Below are 17,588 nucleotides of genomic sequence, written 5' to 3'. Positions count from 1 at the left end.
AAATATTGAAGATGTTCAAAAGGAGTCTGTCATATTAGTCAGAATAGGGTTTTATGTAGGTTATTTTACACAGCCTCATCAATGAGAGGTTACGTGGTGTAAATCACAGATTAACCTCATTTTCATTTCAGTTTAGCAACTGGGATTCAGATGATAGTTTCATGTTAGTATTTTTTCATCTAGTAAAATAGGTGACTCGAAATATCGAGTGGTAATAGCCTCTGCTTGATGACATGCCCTGTTCTCCAACAATCCTATATTTTAAGAAAGAAAAGCATCCTAAATGCTCAAGTTCAGCAAGGTACTTAACATGGGCTTGATTTTAAAACAGAGAGTAATCTACTTATCTAAGTGTGTTACTGAATCAAACTTGCAACATTTGTTTTATATCACCTTTGTGCATGCTGAAGTAATTTTTAATTTTTCTAGTGAAAATTTAAGGTGGCTGAACTTCTAGACTAAAAAAAGAAAAGGTTGGGATTTGTTTAGGTAGGTTACTCTTACTTCCAAATACTGCACCATCACTAACAGAATGATTAACAAAGTGGATAAAGGCAACTTACATGGAAATAATATAAAATCTTTGATAAGGTGATAAATCTTAAACATTGTAAAAAACATTGCTTTTTCAGATATCAAGAGAAAATACTTTCCTAATCTGAATCCTAAAGGAATCAACATGTTTTCTGTTTGCTGACTTTAGCCACTGCCATTTCTTAGATAATACTGTGTGTGCATATAGTTCGTTCAGGAGTGTGAAAAGACCTTTTGAAAGTAGTGAATTTTAAAAAAAACTCTATAATTTCAGTCTTGACTCTTTCTTATTTGCTGTTTTCTTCCTCTGATGAGGCAAGATAGGATTTTATTATGCTGTGACTCATTCAAGGAATGTAGCTGACATTGTTTTGTCTTCTTTCTGTATACTTTTGTAGTGTCATATTTTCTAAATCATACTGGCAGATCGACTTTTTCACACACCCACAAGCTTCTTTGTAGTAATAGACCTGGTATAATGCTGCTGCACCCGTCCTGTAGAACTTATTCAGAATGTCTTTGGTCTTGAAGTCCTTGGCAATTTTCTTGGAACAAGTCCTACAGAATGCATTTTTGGGTCAAAGGAAATTGAAATATTTGCCTGGAGGCTGTTTGCCTTTGTAGCTCTTGAAGCTCCAACGTGCAGCTGGTTGAATGTAGCTGAAACAATGGCCTCTAAGCAAGAGATCACACTACAAAAAGAATGTATATAGAAAAAAAATGCTGGCTATCAGGTATCAAGTGTAGACTCCCATTAAAATAATTAATAGCTGAAATAGTCCATGAAGTACTAGTAAGATACTAATTTTTAGGTACCTTAGTTTTTTGGAGTTTTTTTTAAGAGTACACATTGAAAATAACAGCCAAGATCTTCAAAGCTAGCCACCAGTTTGGAAAAGCTCGACTCTTTTTAGATTGCTTTGCAAATAAAGATGTGACTCTCATGTATTGCTCTTTTTATAATCACTTTTTCTAAAGCAGTGGACAAAAAGTCCCAGCACAACATTTTGGTCATCATTTTGTCTTTTTTTCCTAAAGGAATTTCTGTCTGGTAGCCAGTAATAAAAAAATCAAGACTGTCTTGGAGTTTACACTTCTGTGTACAACTAGTCTACAAGAAAAAGTGTTGGAGATGAAAATGCTTTTTAGTACCAGGGACCAGATAAGTGGATCTCATAGCTTAGGCCTTCCAACATAAATGAGGTTTGCAGCATGGTACAACACACTTTTTTTTGGAAGGCATTCAGCAAGAATGAATAGGGAAGAAAGTAGTGTAAACAAGGACAGAGAAGAAAATACATCTCTGACTGTATAATGAACTTCAGAAGCATTCAGAAGCTCTTCTAGATATATACTTCTTTCTAATTTATTGCTTAAGAATTATGAAGTGTTTTCATTCTACTGTGGAGGTGTCTTATGAATAGTATTATTACTGAAGAAGAAATCAGAATAGTCCAAGCAGCAGAGTTCTTTTGGTGTTTGTGACTTTTTTTGTTGCTTGAGTCACTTGAGAAGCTATTCCAATATGAATCCACGTGTAAGAAATACATAAATAAGTTGAAAATTGGATATGAAAATGAGGTCCAGGTATGTCAAACATCATATTCAGCCATCAACCCACCCAGTTCACCCAGCCATCTCCTCCTACAAAGGGAAATCATATTAAATGGCTTTTCTGACTGAATACATTGAAAAGATTTTTTTTTTCATGAGGTGATGGACCACTTATATATAGGTAATTTCTACAATAAGATGAAAACAGTTTCGGTTGGTCATGTCTGGGTTGGATTTATGAAAGCTCCAAATGGGAACATATCACAAAATCTTGAACGTTCTGAGGGCATAAAAGAAGCAGATCCTACTTCTAGACATAATTTTTTTTATGACTGCCATATAGGCAGAGCAAGTTGGAGAAATTTTCCTTTTAATTAAACACAAATAAACTATCAGTATGACCGCGAGAAAAGTACATCACTTCTTGTTCCTGCGATTCCATGCATATCCTTTATAAGCTTGAATACGTGCTTGCAGTAAACATGCGTATGTGTGTAATGAAGGAGGACATGTCAATTTTAATGCAAAGGGAAAAGATGTGATTTTTGAGATCTTGCTTTTTCGTGTAGTTACTTCATTTGCAATTTGTTTTCTCCCTATATGGATATCTTTATGAAGATGGTACAAAGTTATTTGCTTCTGTTTGACTGTCATCTTGAGAAGAGCCTGTTTGACAAGCTAGGTTTTTAACAAATTGGTCACTAGAGCATTACAAATCAGGTATAGAGTTATAAAGACGACATAGGACTCATTTCCAAAACTAGATTTACAGCTTCTAAGTTTTGCACTTTTGTTGCCTTGAGGAGTTTTGTAGTCTGTGGAACTGCCTCCACGGGTAGGAGTCAGTATGAATTCACGTTGAGCTTTCCATCATAAATAAACTGTCCCAGGGGCAATAAAAAGAGGTAAAGTAATTGGGGGGGAAGAATGGTTGTGAGAAGGTACAAACAGATGACTTAAGATGCAAATATATTAGATAACAGTGAGAGTCAAAATGTGAAATTTAGATAGGGCAGATATGGGGGTTCTGCTTGGTTTCAAAGGTTGATTCAAAGTTTAGTGTAAAGCAGCGACAGAGAGTTAGAATACAGAGTGAGAGGAACTTTTTTTAAGAGATAAGTTATTTCTTTCCCCAAGGTTTTACTTCAGTGCATTTTTATGATTCCTAGGCTTTGCAAAATTGAATTGCATTTTTCTTACTCTTTTCATGTCTGAATAAATTCAAGGTAAGATAACCTTTATGTAAATGGCAGTTACATTGTGTTAAGAGCTATAAACCATTCCTTCAGAGCAGAATCTGTATTCAGGTTTTTGTAAGAGCCTGAGGAAGGATGGTGGGACTCTTGGGATGCTCGTTTAAAACAACTGATACAAGGATTATTTTGTAAATCGCTGTCAAGGCATTGCAGTCAGCTGATGCACGGCAAAGCCTGAAGACAGAGGCTGCCATAATTACTGTATTTTTCTTTTAAAAACTAACAAAGGAGGAGGGAATATTCTTGCATGTATCTCCCTGTGGTGGGTTCACCTTGGCTAAGGGCCAGCCTCCCACCCAGCTGCTTGCTCATGCACTGCCCTCAGCAGGATGAGGGGAGATAATAGGACAAAAAAGCTTGCAGGTGGAGATAAAGGCAGGGAAATTGCTTACCAGTTACTGTTGTGGGCAAAACAGGCTTGACTTGGGGAAAATTAGTTTAATTTGTTGCCAATTAAAATAGATTTAAGTAATGAGAAACAAAAAGACAAACATTAAAACCACACCTTTCCTCCCTGCTTTCCCAGGCCCAACACTCCTTCACTCCAGACTCCTCTTCCCACCAGCTGAGCGGTACAGGGGAGACGGGGAATGGGGCTTGGGCTCAGTCCATAACGGCTTCCCTCTGCCCCTCCTTCCTTCTCACACTTCTCCCCTGCTCCAGAATGGGCTTGCTGCAGTGGCTGCAGTCCTGCAGGAAAAAAATCTGCTCTGTTGTGGGTTCTCCACAGGCCACAGTCCCTCCAGGACATACCCAGCCTGCTCTGGTGTGGGTCCTCCATGGGCTGCAGTGGGTACGGGCTATGGCCTGCTCCTCACCAAGAGCTGCAGGGGAGTATCTGCTCTGGCGTGTGGAGCACCTCCTCCTCTTATCTTGGTGTTCCCTCTGCTGTTTCCCACTCTTTCTGTCCCCTGCTCTTCTGCCTGCACGGCATTCCTTAACTGTATTTTCTCCAAGGTGCCACCGTTCTGGCTGAGGGGCTCAGCTGTGTCCTGCTGTGGGTCTGCTGGAGTTGGATGGAACTGCCTGTGTCCGGCACAGGGCAGCCCTAGCCTCTCCACACCAAGGCCACCCCTGCAGCCCCCACACTGTTGACACCTTGACACGGACACACAGTAGTCTTGTTCAGTTAAAATATTTTTGAATCTAGTGCAGGGAGCTTGCAGTTTCATATGCACATGATACCGCCTAAACCCCACTGTTGTTAAAAGAAGTCTTACAAAAATACATAAGCTAGGATTCAGCTGACTTTCTTAGGGGCTAGTTTTGGTTACTAGATAATCTGGGATGATATAACTGAACTGTGGATGCTGGCTTTTCAACAAAGCTAACCTTTTAATGAGGACAATGTTGTGAGTATGGTATGTAGTCAGAGATAACGCTCTTCTGGGTCTTATCTATGGAATATGATTGCAAATGTTTTTGTTCCATTTTTCTACAATTTAGATTGCAAGGAGATAATTTGGCAGAAAGGCCAGAAGATGTCTCCATGGTATCTCAAACTTCTGAGCCAGCAGTGTCAGACTCTGATGGTAAGTTATATAAATATTTGCTGCTCATAAAAAAACCCCAAACACCAACATCTTGAATTTAAGAGTAGAGGTTATGTCTGTAAAAGAAGATTAAACACTTCCAGAGAGTGTTCCTGAGCATTTGAACTCAATCATTTGCACTTCAAATCTGTTAGAAGAGCCCCTAATGTGCTTTTTTGCATGGCCAACGAGCACTCCAGAGTAATTCCTAGGCATATTTTGGAGCCACCTTAGATGAAGATTCATTCTTAGTAGACTGTTTGTATGTTAGCACACTATTTTGGATGTAAAATAGCTTAATAGCATAGACATGGGCAATTCATTGCCCTTTAGCCTCTATGCCAAAGAATGGTCTTTGAAATATTTAATTTAATACTACGAATGCACCCGCAGGATTCAAATAATATGCAGTAAAAATAAAAAGATTTATAGAACTTCTTCCTTGCTTCTAAATGAAGTGTCAGAAATGCTCCTCTGATCTCTCCAAGCACCTCTGTCTAGAATTAAAATACCATAAAAAGGAATTTATACAATAGCTCTGAAGAGCACTTTTTTGCCTCATGCACACATAATCATACATTGCGCTAATCTGCAGTTAGGACACTCAGCCTTATTTCAATTTCTGCTCAGGTTTGTGAACAGAATAACACCTGAAATCTAATGGAAGAGGCACTCCTAAGGGATGTCTTGCCAGAAAATGCCCTGCTTTTCTATGAAAGATAAAGTTGATAAAAGTTAACTTTATCTTACCTGTTGCTGGAATGGAGACAGAAAGGAACAGAGCTTTGGACAATTAATCTGCAAAGATAAATCCTTCAGTCCACTCCCTTACTGTTGGGCAGAACCAGCCGAGTCTATTAATTGGGGGGTTTGATTTACAGTTTAGTTTTCAGCAGCCACAGACAAGTTATCTATGTTGATTAATTAATGCAAAACAAATAGGAACTAACTTTTGTTGTTTTTAATTATCCTGCTAACTGTCTGCTATTTAGTGCTATTAGGTGTGCCATTAGATATGATGGCAACCTGTGCTTTCACTCATTTCTCTTGCCTCATCTGTAAACCAATGTATGTCAGCTTTAGTACATAGTGTGTCTTTAAAGATAAATTTTTCAAACTGATTTTGTGACAATGCATGCCTTCATGCAGTCATACCATTTATTTTTCCTTTCATCTGCCATTGATCACTTCATAAAAAAACATTAAGAGAGGACTCAGAATCTCAAAGTGTGATGGTCTTACAAGCTTGATGAAGATTGGCAGTGAGAGAGAACCAGACTGGTGACTGCACTCAAACCCGGTGAAAGGAAGACAAAATTCTTCTGTTATGAAAGGAATCCCCAGGAAGGGAAGTGGTGGTGGCTTGTTTGGGATAGGTAAAAGAATATGCAGGCATGAGATTATTGCAGCAGAAACAAGCAGAGGGGTAAGACATACATGTAGGGAAAAGTTCTACAGTTCCTGAAACAATTTTTTTTTTAACAGATCTTTGCCTACCTTTTTCCTTCCTATGTATCCTTGTTCTTGAAGTGGAAACATGCCCACTTTGCAATGCCAGCTTCTGAAACTGTAGGCTTCAGTAAAATATGAAGGTGTTGCTAAGTGGCAGAGGCACGAGGATTAAAGAAGGTGAAACTGTCAGAAGGCACTGGATGCTGTGTAATAACGAAGCTGGATCTTTCATGGCCAGAGAGCATGGAGCACAAGAGTGCTATAGGCATTGTAACTTGGACCACTTCATATGCTTCTTGATCCTCTGTAGTTGGTATGGATATAGACAATATGGAGAACAATTTCCCTAAAAAAAACCCACCTCCAATAAAAATATATGGAATAAAAGGTAGATGGGGCAATGACATTCATGTTGTTATGAACACATATCTCTCATGTCTGTGAATATACATGAACCTGTTAGTCGTATAGCTAGAAAATAGAAAAGCCCCAGGGGCAAAAGGTCTGAGGTCAACAGTGAGGTACTGCCAAATTCTTGTCAAGAGATGCTCTCAGAAATGTTCAGCTTTTCAAAATGTGGTGGGTTTTTTTCCTAAAATGTTGACTAGTAATGCATTTAGATTTGGAAAAAAGCACAGATGGATTTTACTAGTAGGCACAGAATAGAAACAGGCACAGAACTTGGGTAACTTCTATCTATCTTTCCTATAAATGTGACACATCATTACTTGTTTTCTGTGTGTCTGATATTTAATTCCAATAAATATCATGTATGAGAAGATGATAAAAGAGACTCCTAAAGATATTGTTAGAAAACCCTAAGTAACCACGGCATTGAGTTACACTGCATTTTTAGTTATGTCCTCTGAAGAATGTATTATATCATGAAAAAGTGACGAACAAGCTTCACTTGCAAGGTTTATTTGAATTTATTTTCTGCTCTTACTTGTCAGTACCAATAACTTTACTTAGAGAAAGCTGTGCATTGGGGAGTGCTAATGTAAACCATTCACTCAAGAATACGCAACCAAGGTGCTGATGCACAGCAAAATTGAGGCTAGCTTTCTCTAGATAATGATCTGTTTCTGGGTTAGTGGGAAATTGTTAAGTTGTTAGATCTGGAACATCTCTCTTGTGGATTTCAGATGAACTAGGTTCAGAAGTAATTGGCAACACATCTGATCTAACAGCCCTTATAAATAAGCCTTACTAAAGCAATTCCACCTAATAAAGTCAGTGTAATAGCTTATGTAAGAAGATCATCTGCAGCATCAGGCACTATACTGACTCCACTGGCAATCAGGATCTGATTCTAATTAACCACTCCACTGATTTCCCCCTAGTACAATCCTGCTGAATTGGATGGAGTTGCGTTTGATCTAAGTAGTAAAAATGAGAGATGGGAATCAGGTCTCAAGATCAGAGAACACCAGACATATAACGCTGTAGTTCCTTTTTACTGTCCCAAACTGTACCTCTAAAAACTGTTTCTCTTTCCCATTGGACCACTTCACAAGAAAGAGCTAAGGGAAGAATTTAATAGCTAGGTTCTTGATTTTGATTAGAAGCAGCAGCTTCGGTGACCACACAGCAAAATTCTCCAGTAGGTGCCAAACTTGTCAGGCTTGTCTCTTGGATCCATCCTCCATTAAGCCTTGCTCCTGGTCTGTACAGATAGGTGGGGAGAATGGCTGAGGCTTCAAGAAAAACAGACACTGCAAGAGGTTTGATCCAGTAAAAATGTGTCTCTGGCAACCCGCAGCCTGTTTTTCAGGTTGAGGAGATTGTAGAAGTCATCTACTACTGTGTATTTTTTTTTTTTTAGTTTGGATATTGACAAGTAGTATCAGTAAGGATAATTGTTCGTTTAATCCCAGTTGCCTGTAAGTACCATGGGACCTTGTTTCACTTGTTTCAGTCTCTTTTGCTGAAAAGTACCTTACCCTTTGAGTGAAAGCCATAAGGCAGGACAAGAAGTCATTATTGCAAATAAGATCTTTGCGGTCAGTGCATTCTTGTAGAAGGAAGCTTAAAATACAATAATTTACAAGGGGGTAAACTGAAAAGTGTAGCACTTCTAAACTTCTAAACCATTCCTCAATTTGTGTGAGAAAAGCTGTTTGTAAAGTGCGTTACTTTGCAGTATTCTATGCAACTCCATATATTTCTGAGGTGTGGGCAAAGATTTGTTTTTTTGTGGCTCTACCTGGAATAATATAATTGGACTGAAAATTATAGATTATATGGTACTGTGCTACAGCGTGTACATGTGGTATTTCCTATTCTGTTGTGCTATTAGATCTACAGATTGTGCTGTGATACATAGCATTAAGTTTGCTAAACAGATTTTACTAAGCAAATTTCACATTAGTAGTTCATTCCCTATCAAACAGGAGTCACTGGTTTTTATTATTTGCAGTTAGCCATCTCATGTTTCTGCCCAGTAGAAACTAGAAAGTTTTCTACTTGAAGCAGCCTGAAAAGACTAGGATGTATAGCTTCTGCATATTTTTTTTTCCTTTAAAGTATCAATATAATAGAAAGTTCAAAACAGGCATTTGGATGTAAAGTTTGAAAATGGGGATGTTCAATAGAAATAGGAATGAATGAAACACATATAGTGCTATTCCAGACAGAACTGCATGACCAGGGTAAAAAACTAATAAGGATGCAAATATGTGGGAATTAGGGTTGAGAACTAGATATGGCAGTGGCAAAAATGTGGCATCATCTCCCAATTCCTACACGGGTCTGTGATCACAACTTTGCATCATCATCGCCTCTTCTTCCTCTGCTTTCGTTTGTGTTTGCAATGGTTGTGGTAACCATAGTTGCTGTACTTCGGTGTAGTTCTGTCTTTATAGTAAGTATAGTCTGAGTTGTTTAGCAATTAGGGCACTCTGGTAACAGAAGAACCTCCCTGCTAAGTGTCTGAATAACAGCAGAACCTGGGGGAGATCAGGGCATCTTGTTTTCTTAGGCTGCTTGTGAACAATGCCTAAGTGCCTAGCAGACTGACAAAGAGTGAAACTGCATAGCACATTACTTGGAAATTGCTTTCTCTGACATAGGTACATAAATTCTTCTTTAAGTCATTACGTATGTGTCAGAGAGGTATTCTAGACTTCTCACCAAGTTATGTTGTTTTACAAATGTGACCATATGGGCAAAAGTTATAGCTTGCATGGCTTTTAAACATTGGCTAAAGTGATCAGAACATCTTACTTCAAGGATTGTAACTGTATTCTAATTAGTTTAACAGAATTAATTAAATTTAATTTTATTGATTTTATTAAAGCTGAAGATCCACTACTCACTTTGTCTAAAGGACAAACAGTATTTAGTTTTAATAGCAAAAATAATAAATAACCCACGAGACACCTTGGCAGCTGAAGGAAGCTTGCTTATCACTCTAACGGTGTTAGAGACACTGTTCCACATTGCATTAAGCTTATAAATTAAAATCAGACAGAAAATCAGACATAAATTAAAATCCATTGAAGTGTAACTGAAAAGCAGTGCATTTACAGTAGCCACATTTACCTTCCCAGCAGTTAATTTATAGGCATTTTATTTTCAAAGTGACTAATGCTTACTTAATTAGAGTGATTTACTTCTCTTCTACCTATTTGGAACAGCTCAAGTACCTGGGGTTGAAACACTTACGGAGGATATTGATGAATTTCAGAGTGCCTCTCAAGTGGTAGGATCTGTAAGTATCTTCCCTTATGGGTAATCCTGTAATTTTTAAAAATAGTTTAATAAAAATTTGATTTGCATAAAGATAAAAGTTGTGCTTGCTAGCACCATCTTCCTAGAGAGAAGAAAAATTAATTTACCTAACCATTGTGAATTTTCAGTTCTCTGGCTGTTTTAGTTTTTTGATTTTAGGAAGGGTGATATTTTGAAATAATTGTAACCTCATACAAAACTGTGTGTTGTTGGAATTTCATGTGTAGCTCCCACTGAAAGTGCAGTCATTTTATACTATGTCTGTGTGTTCTTAAATGTTAGTCAACTATCAATTTTACCAGATAATATTCTATTTTACAAAATTAAGATGATAAAATCATTAAAACTCTAAATTTCATTATGAAATATGACATTATAATATCTCAACTACAGTTTAGCTTTCTGGTAACATTTGCATGAAAGCTAATAAGCAAGAGGTATCTTTAAAATGTATGGCTAATTTATATTTTTTTAAATTATGCAGTACTACGCTTGGTAAAGTTTTCATCAGTTCTTTTATTTTCAGTTTAAGAAAATCTTTTCAGACTTGCAGTTTGCAGAAAATTTAACCAGTAATAAAATAATTCGTGAAAAAATAATATAATCAGAATTTTGGTGCTAGTCGTATTGCATCAGAAATTTTAATATAGGTTAAAAAGGGGATTGCTTTTTTCAAGGGCAAATAACTTGATAATAGTTGTTTCTTTTTGCAAAATTTTAGACAGCTGTAAGAGGACGCATTAATTCCTGCTGAACTATAGCAATACTGGTTTAGAACACGCTTTAGAGATGATAAAGTAAGTGAAAAGAAGGGGTCCGTATTTGTTGGCTAAGGAAGAAAAGGCAGTATTAAAGAAAAAAGAGTGATGACAATGCAGACTGATCCTGTAGTCTTTCAGGCAGCTGATCAAGTACTACTAATAAAGCTAAATAATACTGAACATATTCCATTTCCAACCAGAGTTATCAAAGCAGTTGGCAGATATGGAGTTACCAGATCAATTCCTAGAGCTCTCTAAGAACTTGGAGTGCAAAAACCTCACAGAGCATTTGTGGATATTGGGTAAAAGCAGTAAGGAGCAGAACTTTAGTTGCCACTGCTTTGAGCTTTTTTCTCAAGCCTCCTTTCTGCTTCACACCAGTGAACAGAGGTATAATATATTTTTCTGCAGTTTCTGAACCCACATTTCTCTTATGGATTGGAACCCACAGCTACCAGCTTTGATCTGTCAGTTCTGCAGACATGTAGCATAGGGAAAGACCAACAAACAAGTTGAATTACACAGAAAAATAAAGATACAAAAGATCATTATGTTTCTTAGCAATATCTTGCTACAGATATGTACAGCCTTCAACTGACTATTTTTTTATATATATATCATCTGTGCGTGCATGCTTGTGAACGGACAAACAGTACATACATGTGTCATCTAATGCTGCGCTAATTCTAGGCATAGGTAAGGTTGCCTGGAGTGGTAGACTGCCAGAGGCAGCAAAGTTGCCTGGGCTGAGTCCCTGAAAGCCACACTGGCTGTTATTACTGCCAGTGCTGCAAAGAGAAGGCAAGAAGAGCAGTTGCAGCTATTGCTCTGCCAACCCAGCCTCGCCCTAGGGCAAAGGCAGCTGGCTTCACCTTGGTAAATTCCTCTGCCTAAGTTACTAAGGAGCCATAAACCAGTAACAGTTAGTTCATTTGCTTTTGGGTTTGTTTTTTTTTGTTTGTTCTTTTGTGTTTTAAAGCTCTTGCTTAAATACTGTGTAGCTAGCTGATTATGTACTTTTATCTCTTTAAAATAGCTTGTTATTCAGAGTAAGATTCAGCTATCCAACACTGTATGTTTGTCTGCAACTGTATCTCCTCAGAAAGGAAAAATGATCAATCTGTTGTTGTTGCCTTTTAGGGCTCTGAAGGAGTAGAGATCTGTTCCATGGTCCCCTGATAACTTCCAGTGAGACTTATTATTTGACAGTCTTGACATTTAAAATATAGAGGTAAAACTGAGGTTCCTCTTAGGAAGGTTATGAAAGATAAATGCATTCTTGCAGTGGATTCCCACAAATCCTTCAAAACAGTAAGAAATAAGCCTGTAAAATTACTTCAGAATTGATACCAAAATACATTCTCGTGACTTGAAAAGACTTTCAGACATTGTATGAGATACTGTATGAGATACCAGATGAGGGGAAAAATAGAATAAATATGATGTTGATCAGCTATTTCTCATAAAATGGACAAATTGGTTCATGGCATTCACTCAAATGTGCATATTACATGTAAAAATTCCTGATCTGATTCAAGGTGTGCCACGTTTAATACTGGTCCTGCATTCCAATAGGGCAATTTGAGTCTGTTGCTAGCTAAATGGATCATTATCATAAATTTCTCTCTGCTCACGTATATATGAGATATTTTCTTTAAAAGTGCCTCGGCCTTCAGAGGAGAAGTGTTCTGAGAAAAACTGTGTGATAAAACTGCAAGAATTATGCATAGGGATCTTTAAAAAAGAGCTGTGTGGGTTCTTTTTTCATGTCCCGTGTGTAAGTCCACCTGTAAGATCTTTGGTGTGGAGACAAAAGCAATCTGGATAGCAGTTCTTACAAGAGATAGGTAACATATATGTCTGTAACATGGTTCATGTAATTTATACTATGGTTACATTATGATTTTCTTGTAACATTGTATATGTTTACAGTTTTATTTCTAAGGAATCCGGAAGTTTTTGTAATTAGACCTTTTCCTTTAAACCTTTTTTAATTAGAATCTTTTGCTGCCCTTTACTTTTCGCAAAGAGAGTTGATACCTGAAAAATAGACAACTTAATTTTCAGTGCTGTACGATCCCAAACAAGGCGTACTGAACGAATAAACAAGTAAAGCCAGCAAAAAGCAGTTCTAAGTATTTACAGGAATCAGCACTATTCCCGAGTGTTTTGCAAGGATTCAGAGTGGAAGCAAGCATGCAAAACGTCCTTAGGGATCCTAGTTTACTGCAGGGCTCGTATTCTGACAAATATTTAATGTAACAAAAAGTGCTAGGTAAAATATTGAGATTTTTGCAGCGTGGTGAACTCAGACTCCTATTTACTTTATGTTTCTTTAAATGACTTTTATAAATACTTGTCTAGCAAGCTTTAAGAAAATACTGAAGTGATACTAGGAAAAAATTAGGTGGGCTGGAATTCTGACAGAAATGGAAAAGTAAGGTATCAGGGGAAGTTGCTAAATTTGCAGTGAGTAACAGAGAGAAACAGGGCACATGCACTGCGCAATTCGCATTGAGCAGCCTTTGCCTTCCCTCTGAGTTGCTGCTTTCACCACCTGGATCTAACAGGACTCAAGCTTGTTGACTTTTTTATGCGAATCTTTCCATTCACACAGCTTGCCTTGCACATAAAAAGGTATACTTTTCTTTGCAAATTATCCATGTAAGGCAAACCAATCCATGTAACAGAAACTGTGGGAAAAAAAGGTGTCCAAGTGCAAAAGGCATATCTGCATGAATTTGCCTTGGCTTTTTGCTCTTTATTACTGTGGGAAAAATACTCTAATTAATTGTTTTATAAGGGTGTTTTGTTTCAAATTATTTTTTTCCTGTTTTCCCTACTGCTTTGGAACTTTCCCATTGCTTTCCTACAAGGAATATACTCATGTATTTTCTGTGATAATTACAGAAATTCCTAATGGTATTTCAATTAGTGAAATGACTTGAGGCTTCATGCACAAGGAAAAATTAAGCTTTTAATTTTTGCTATCACTATATATTGAAAACAGCTGTATTCCAGTGATACATTATTTAAATTGTATTTGTTAGAGATTTTCTTAGTCTTTCCCTGGGAACAATGCTAAGAAGTAACTTAATTACTTGTACAAATTTGAGTAAAATCAGCTCTATAATCACCCAAACTTCAGTATTTAACTAAATCTACAAAGTATTTGCTGGATTGGGTCATTGTTTACCATTTCACAGGTTAGTCATTAAAATAAGTATTTAAAGGTTCCACTGCTACATTGGGAGCGACAGCAGTGTGCCTGTGAGGTAGTATGAACTATAAAAGTCACAGAATCACAGAATGGTAGGGGTTGGAAAGGACCTCTGTGGGTCATCTAGTCCAACCCCCCTGCCGAAGCAGGGTCACCTACAGCAGGCTGCACAGGACCTTGTCCAGACGGGTCTTGAATATCTCCAGAGAAGGAGACTCCACAACCTCTCTGGGCAGCCTGTTCCAGTGCTCCGTCACCCTCAGAGGGAAGAAGTTCTTCCTCATGTTCAGGTGGAACTTCCTGTGCTTCAGTTTGTGCCCGTTGCCCCTTGTCCTGTCGCTGGGCACCACTGAAAAGAGTCTGGCCCCATCCTCCTGACACCCACCCTTAAGATATTTATAAGGTAAGGTCATATTTTTATATTGTATACACAAAAATAGTGTGTTCTGATATGAAAGTTTTCAAATCCAAGTTGACTTTTGTCATTATATGGAAATTCAGGCACATAAATTTTAACTTTAAATTTTAAATATTCTGTGAAAATAATAACAGATAATATTAGGTTAGTGCAACTTTTCCACCTGCAAATGTGTAACCTTAATTACTATTAGCTAAATTAACTATACAAGATAGTAGTAGAAGAACATAATATCCAGGTCTTTGGGAAATAAGTGGTATTTCCTGCAAGTGGTTAAGCAAGTAGTTTGAATTACATACCTTGAACCTCTTGTTGAGATGTCTCCTATGTAAAACAAGTTCCATAAAATAGTCATAGCATTTTGTACATACAGCTCAAAATAATTATTTCTTACTTTTAAAATTCTCTGTTACTTTTGAGAGCACCTAAAGTACTTATATTTTTTTAACCTCTTACCTGCTGATATGCTTTTTGCTGATACATTGCATACTGCAAATTTTGAGCACCCCTGGGTGCCTGCCTGATGCCTGTGATGCTAGGGCTGCCCAGACCCCCAGGGGTAAGCGCTGCTGCCAGAAAGGCCCCTGCTCCTCACCATTTGAGTTCATCAGCCCCACTGGCAGGCGTTGAATGTAGCATTGTGGTTAGTGCTTCCAAGGTAAGCTTGCATGGAGCAGACAGAAGGACAGATGTCTTCCGGAGTGAAAATACTCTCATTTGAAAATATTCAATCATCTAAATTGTAGTTTTAAATTGAAAGAATTTTCTGAACTTCAGGTAAAAAAAAAGAATCATAAAGTGCCTTGTTTTACCGGTCTAAAATTTTGGTTCATTGGGTATGACAAATTCAAAAATATTAGTCCAAATAACAGCAAATAAACAGGACTAAAGCTTAGAAAGAAATTGTTCTGGTTACATTTCAGAAACTGAAAGAAGTGTGATTCCCAGGTGCCTCCATAGTTCCTCCTTCTCTTTTGCATGTAAACAGAAAAACCATGTGTAAGTTAACTCGAACTATCATTTTTTTAGTGTAAGGTGTAGCGTAAAATGTGCTGGCTGACTGCCATGAGAAGTAAAATCTTGTAATTTTAATTACATGACATTTCAAGTAGAACAGGCCCTAATGTGGAAGGTGGGGATTAGAGGTGGCTGCCAATATTCCATCAGAGCTCTGCGAACGTTTATTGCTTTTATAGTACCAAATCCCCATGTTGACTAGCTCACCATATGTCCTTGAACAGACTACAGAAGCTAAAAGATCAAACATTTGGTGAACTCTTACAGAAAATACATGTTGTGTGAAGAATATTTAAACAAAATATTGCACAAAAAGTTCTGCTGCATGAACAACAACTGTCCTTGCCAGCTGCTTAGTCAGAACGGAAGGGATGCTTGCAAACAAATTGTTCAACAAAGGGGATTTTTTTTGTATTTGGAAAGATCTCTGGCAAATGAGTCTATTTAAGGTATTTAGGCTATTCAGTAAAGAAATGGTAGGTTATGCATAGAAAACTAAGCATTGTTATCTTTCTTACAGTATTAGCTCCTGAAGTTACCAGTAAAATATGTGCTTGATTAGGAAAACTATATAGAAGAAAAAGCTCAATCAAAATGCATTGCATATGTTCACACTTGCCAGGAATGAACTAATTAATTGGGTTTCACCTCCTTTTCCTCATTTCACTGGGATCACGCAATTCAGATAGTCTTTAAAAATGAAGAAGCACTTTCTCTTGTGAGGTGAGGACTGTTCCCACATCTGCAAAGAGATTGTGTGTGTGCATGGACATGCATGTAAGTACCTGGGTGTTTTACTCTGAAGCAGGCCAAAATGACATAGATACATAACGGTGCATTGTTTATTAACACTTTTTATGGTCAGCAAGGAAGAGTAATTTATTTTCTAACAAGCGCTGGATTTCCAGATGATGTTGTAGGTAATTCAGAGGCCTTCCTCTTGGCCTTAGCTATTCTGAAATGTTGCACCTCAGTGGAACTCGCCAGGTTTCAGGGGGTATTACTCAGCCCACGTCAAGTGAGCTCGATGGTGAGATCAAGACATTCACATCTGCACTGGATTTTTTTTTTTTTAGGGATAAAAGCTATACTAATGTATGCTGTCAAACTAGCATTTTGCTGCAGATTGAAAATCTTGGAAAAACTTCCTTATTCTTATTCATGACCTCCTTAATTGTATTTCTGTTACACTGTGGCATTCCCAGTAAGTTACAGTGTTTTCCACAAGTTCATGGAACCAGTGATAAGAGACATTACCTTTGGCTTTATTGTTTGTAATTTTTTATTTTAGCAGTGATTTGGCTAAGTGATCTAAGTTCAAGAAGCAGTAATGAATGTATTGTATGTGAAGAAATTATGATGATATGTAAAGAAAGCTACTTAAGTAATGGATACGTAGTTAACCTTAAAAGCTGACAAATGTATCCTGAGGGCTTTGTCTGAACATATTTCTGGTGCAAAGAGACATTGCCTCACCTTCAAAGTTTGAAGGTGATAAACAGGGCCCAGGGCTGTTTCTACGAGTTAGAAAGACACGGATGTCTTTAGACCTTGTTAATGTAAATAGGCCATTTATAGATTTTGTGCTAATATTTGTAAAGCTGATCAAGGGCAATTGTAGTTTGGAAGATACGGAAGGAATTGGAAGGACTTCTATGCACATACTTCACATGTATGTCCTGTATTTTTCAACTACTTTCAGCCTACTGTCATTATCATTAACATCCAAGTTAACTGACAGTAGTGTTTTATCTCTGCAATTCCTGGCCAGTAGACAAAAGATAGGTTTTGGTGAAATGGAATAAGGTTTAAATAAATGGCTTGCAAGCCTGAATCTCTTTCTTAAGCGACATATCTGAACTGCTGCCATTCATCCAGTGCAGAGAAGGAGCACCAGTGAATTCTGCTAGAGCTGTATAAATTAATTTATTCTTGCATTTGAAATTATATGCTTCCAAAGCCTCCTTGATAACATCCCCTACTTTCAGCTTGTGTTTCTCTTTTAGGAATAAGGCTGTTGTGTAAATTGTGTGCTGGAGACACTGAGGACCTCTGTCTGTGTTTATGCATTATTCATTCACTTAGATGAACTCAGTCTCAAAATGTTGAAAA

General features: G+C 37.5%; 1 protein-coding gene across 3 annotated transcripts in view; it reads left to right on the top strand.

The window, feature by feature from the left end:
- C3H8orf34 (chromosome 3 C8orf34 homolog) overlaps window positions 1-17,588 on the top strand; it is a 194,852-nt gene that overhangs the window by 148,911 nt on the left and 28,353 nt on the right. For all 3 annotated transcript variants that reach the window (XR_012763426.1, XM_075416033.1, XM_075416032.1), the window contains 2 exons: window positions 4,791-4,876; window positions 9,967-10,040. Coding sequence is in view for 2 of the 3 variants with exons in the window: in XM_075416033.1 (XP_075272148.1) it covers window positions 4,791-4,876; window positions 9,967-10,040 (160 nt within the window). In the remaining variant the exon portion in view is untranslated. The remainder of the gene's footprint in view (window positions 1-4,790; window positions 4,877-9,966; window positions 10,041-17,588) is intronic.

The sequence above is a fragment of the Opisthocomus hoazin genome, chromosome 3 (assembly GCF_030867145.1).
Source record: "Opisthocomus hoazin isolate bOpiHoa1 chromosome 3, bOpiHoa1.hap1, whole genome shotgun sequence".
NCBI lineage: Eukaryota > Metazoa > Chordata > Aves > Opisthocomiformes > Opisthocomidae > Opisthocomus > Opisthocomus hoazin.
The sequence above is the reverse complement of the archived record's forward strand: the minus strand, read 5'-3'. Positions and strand labels throughout refer to the sequence as shown.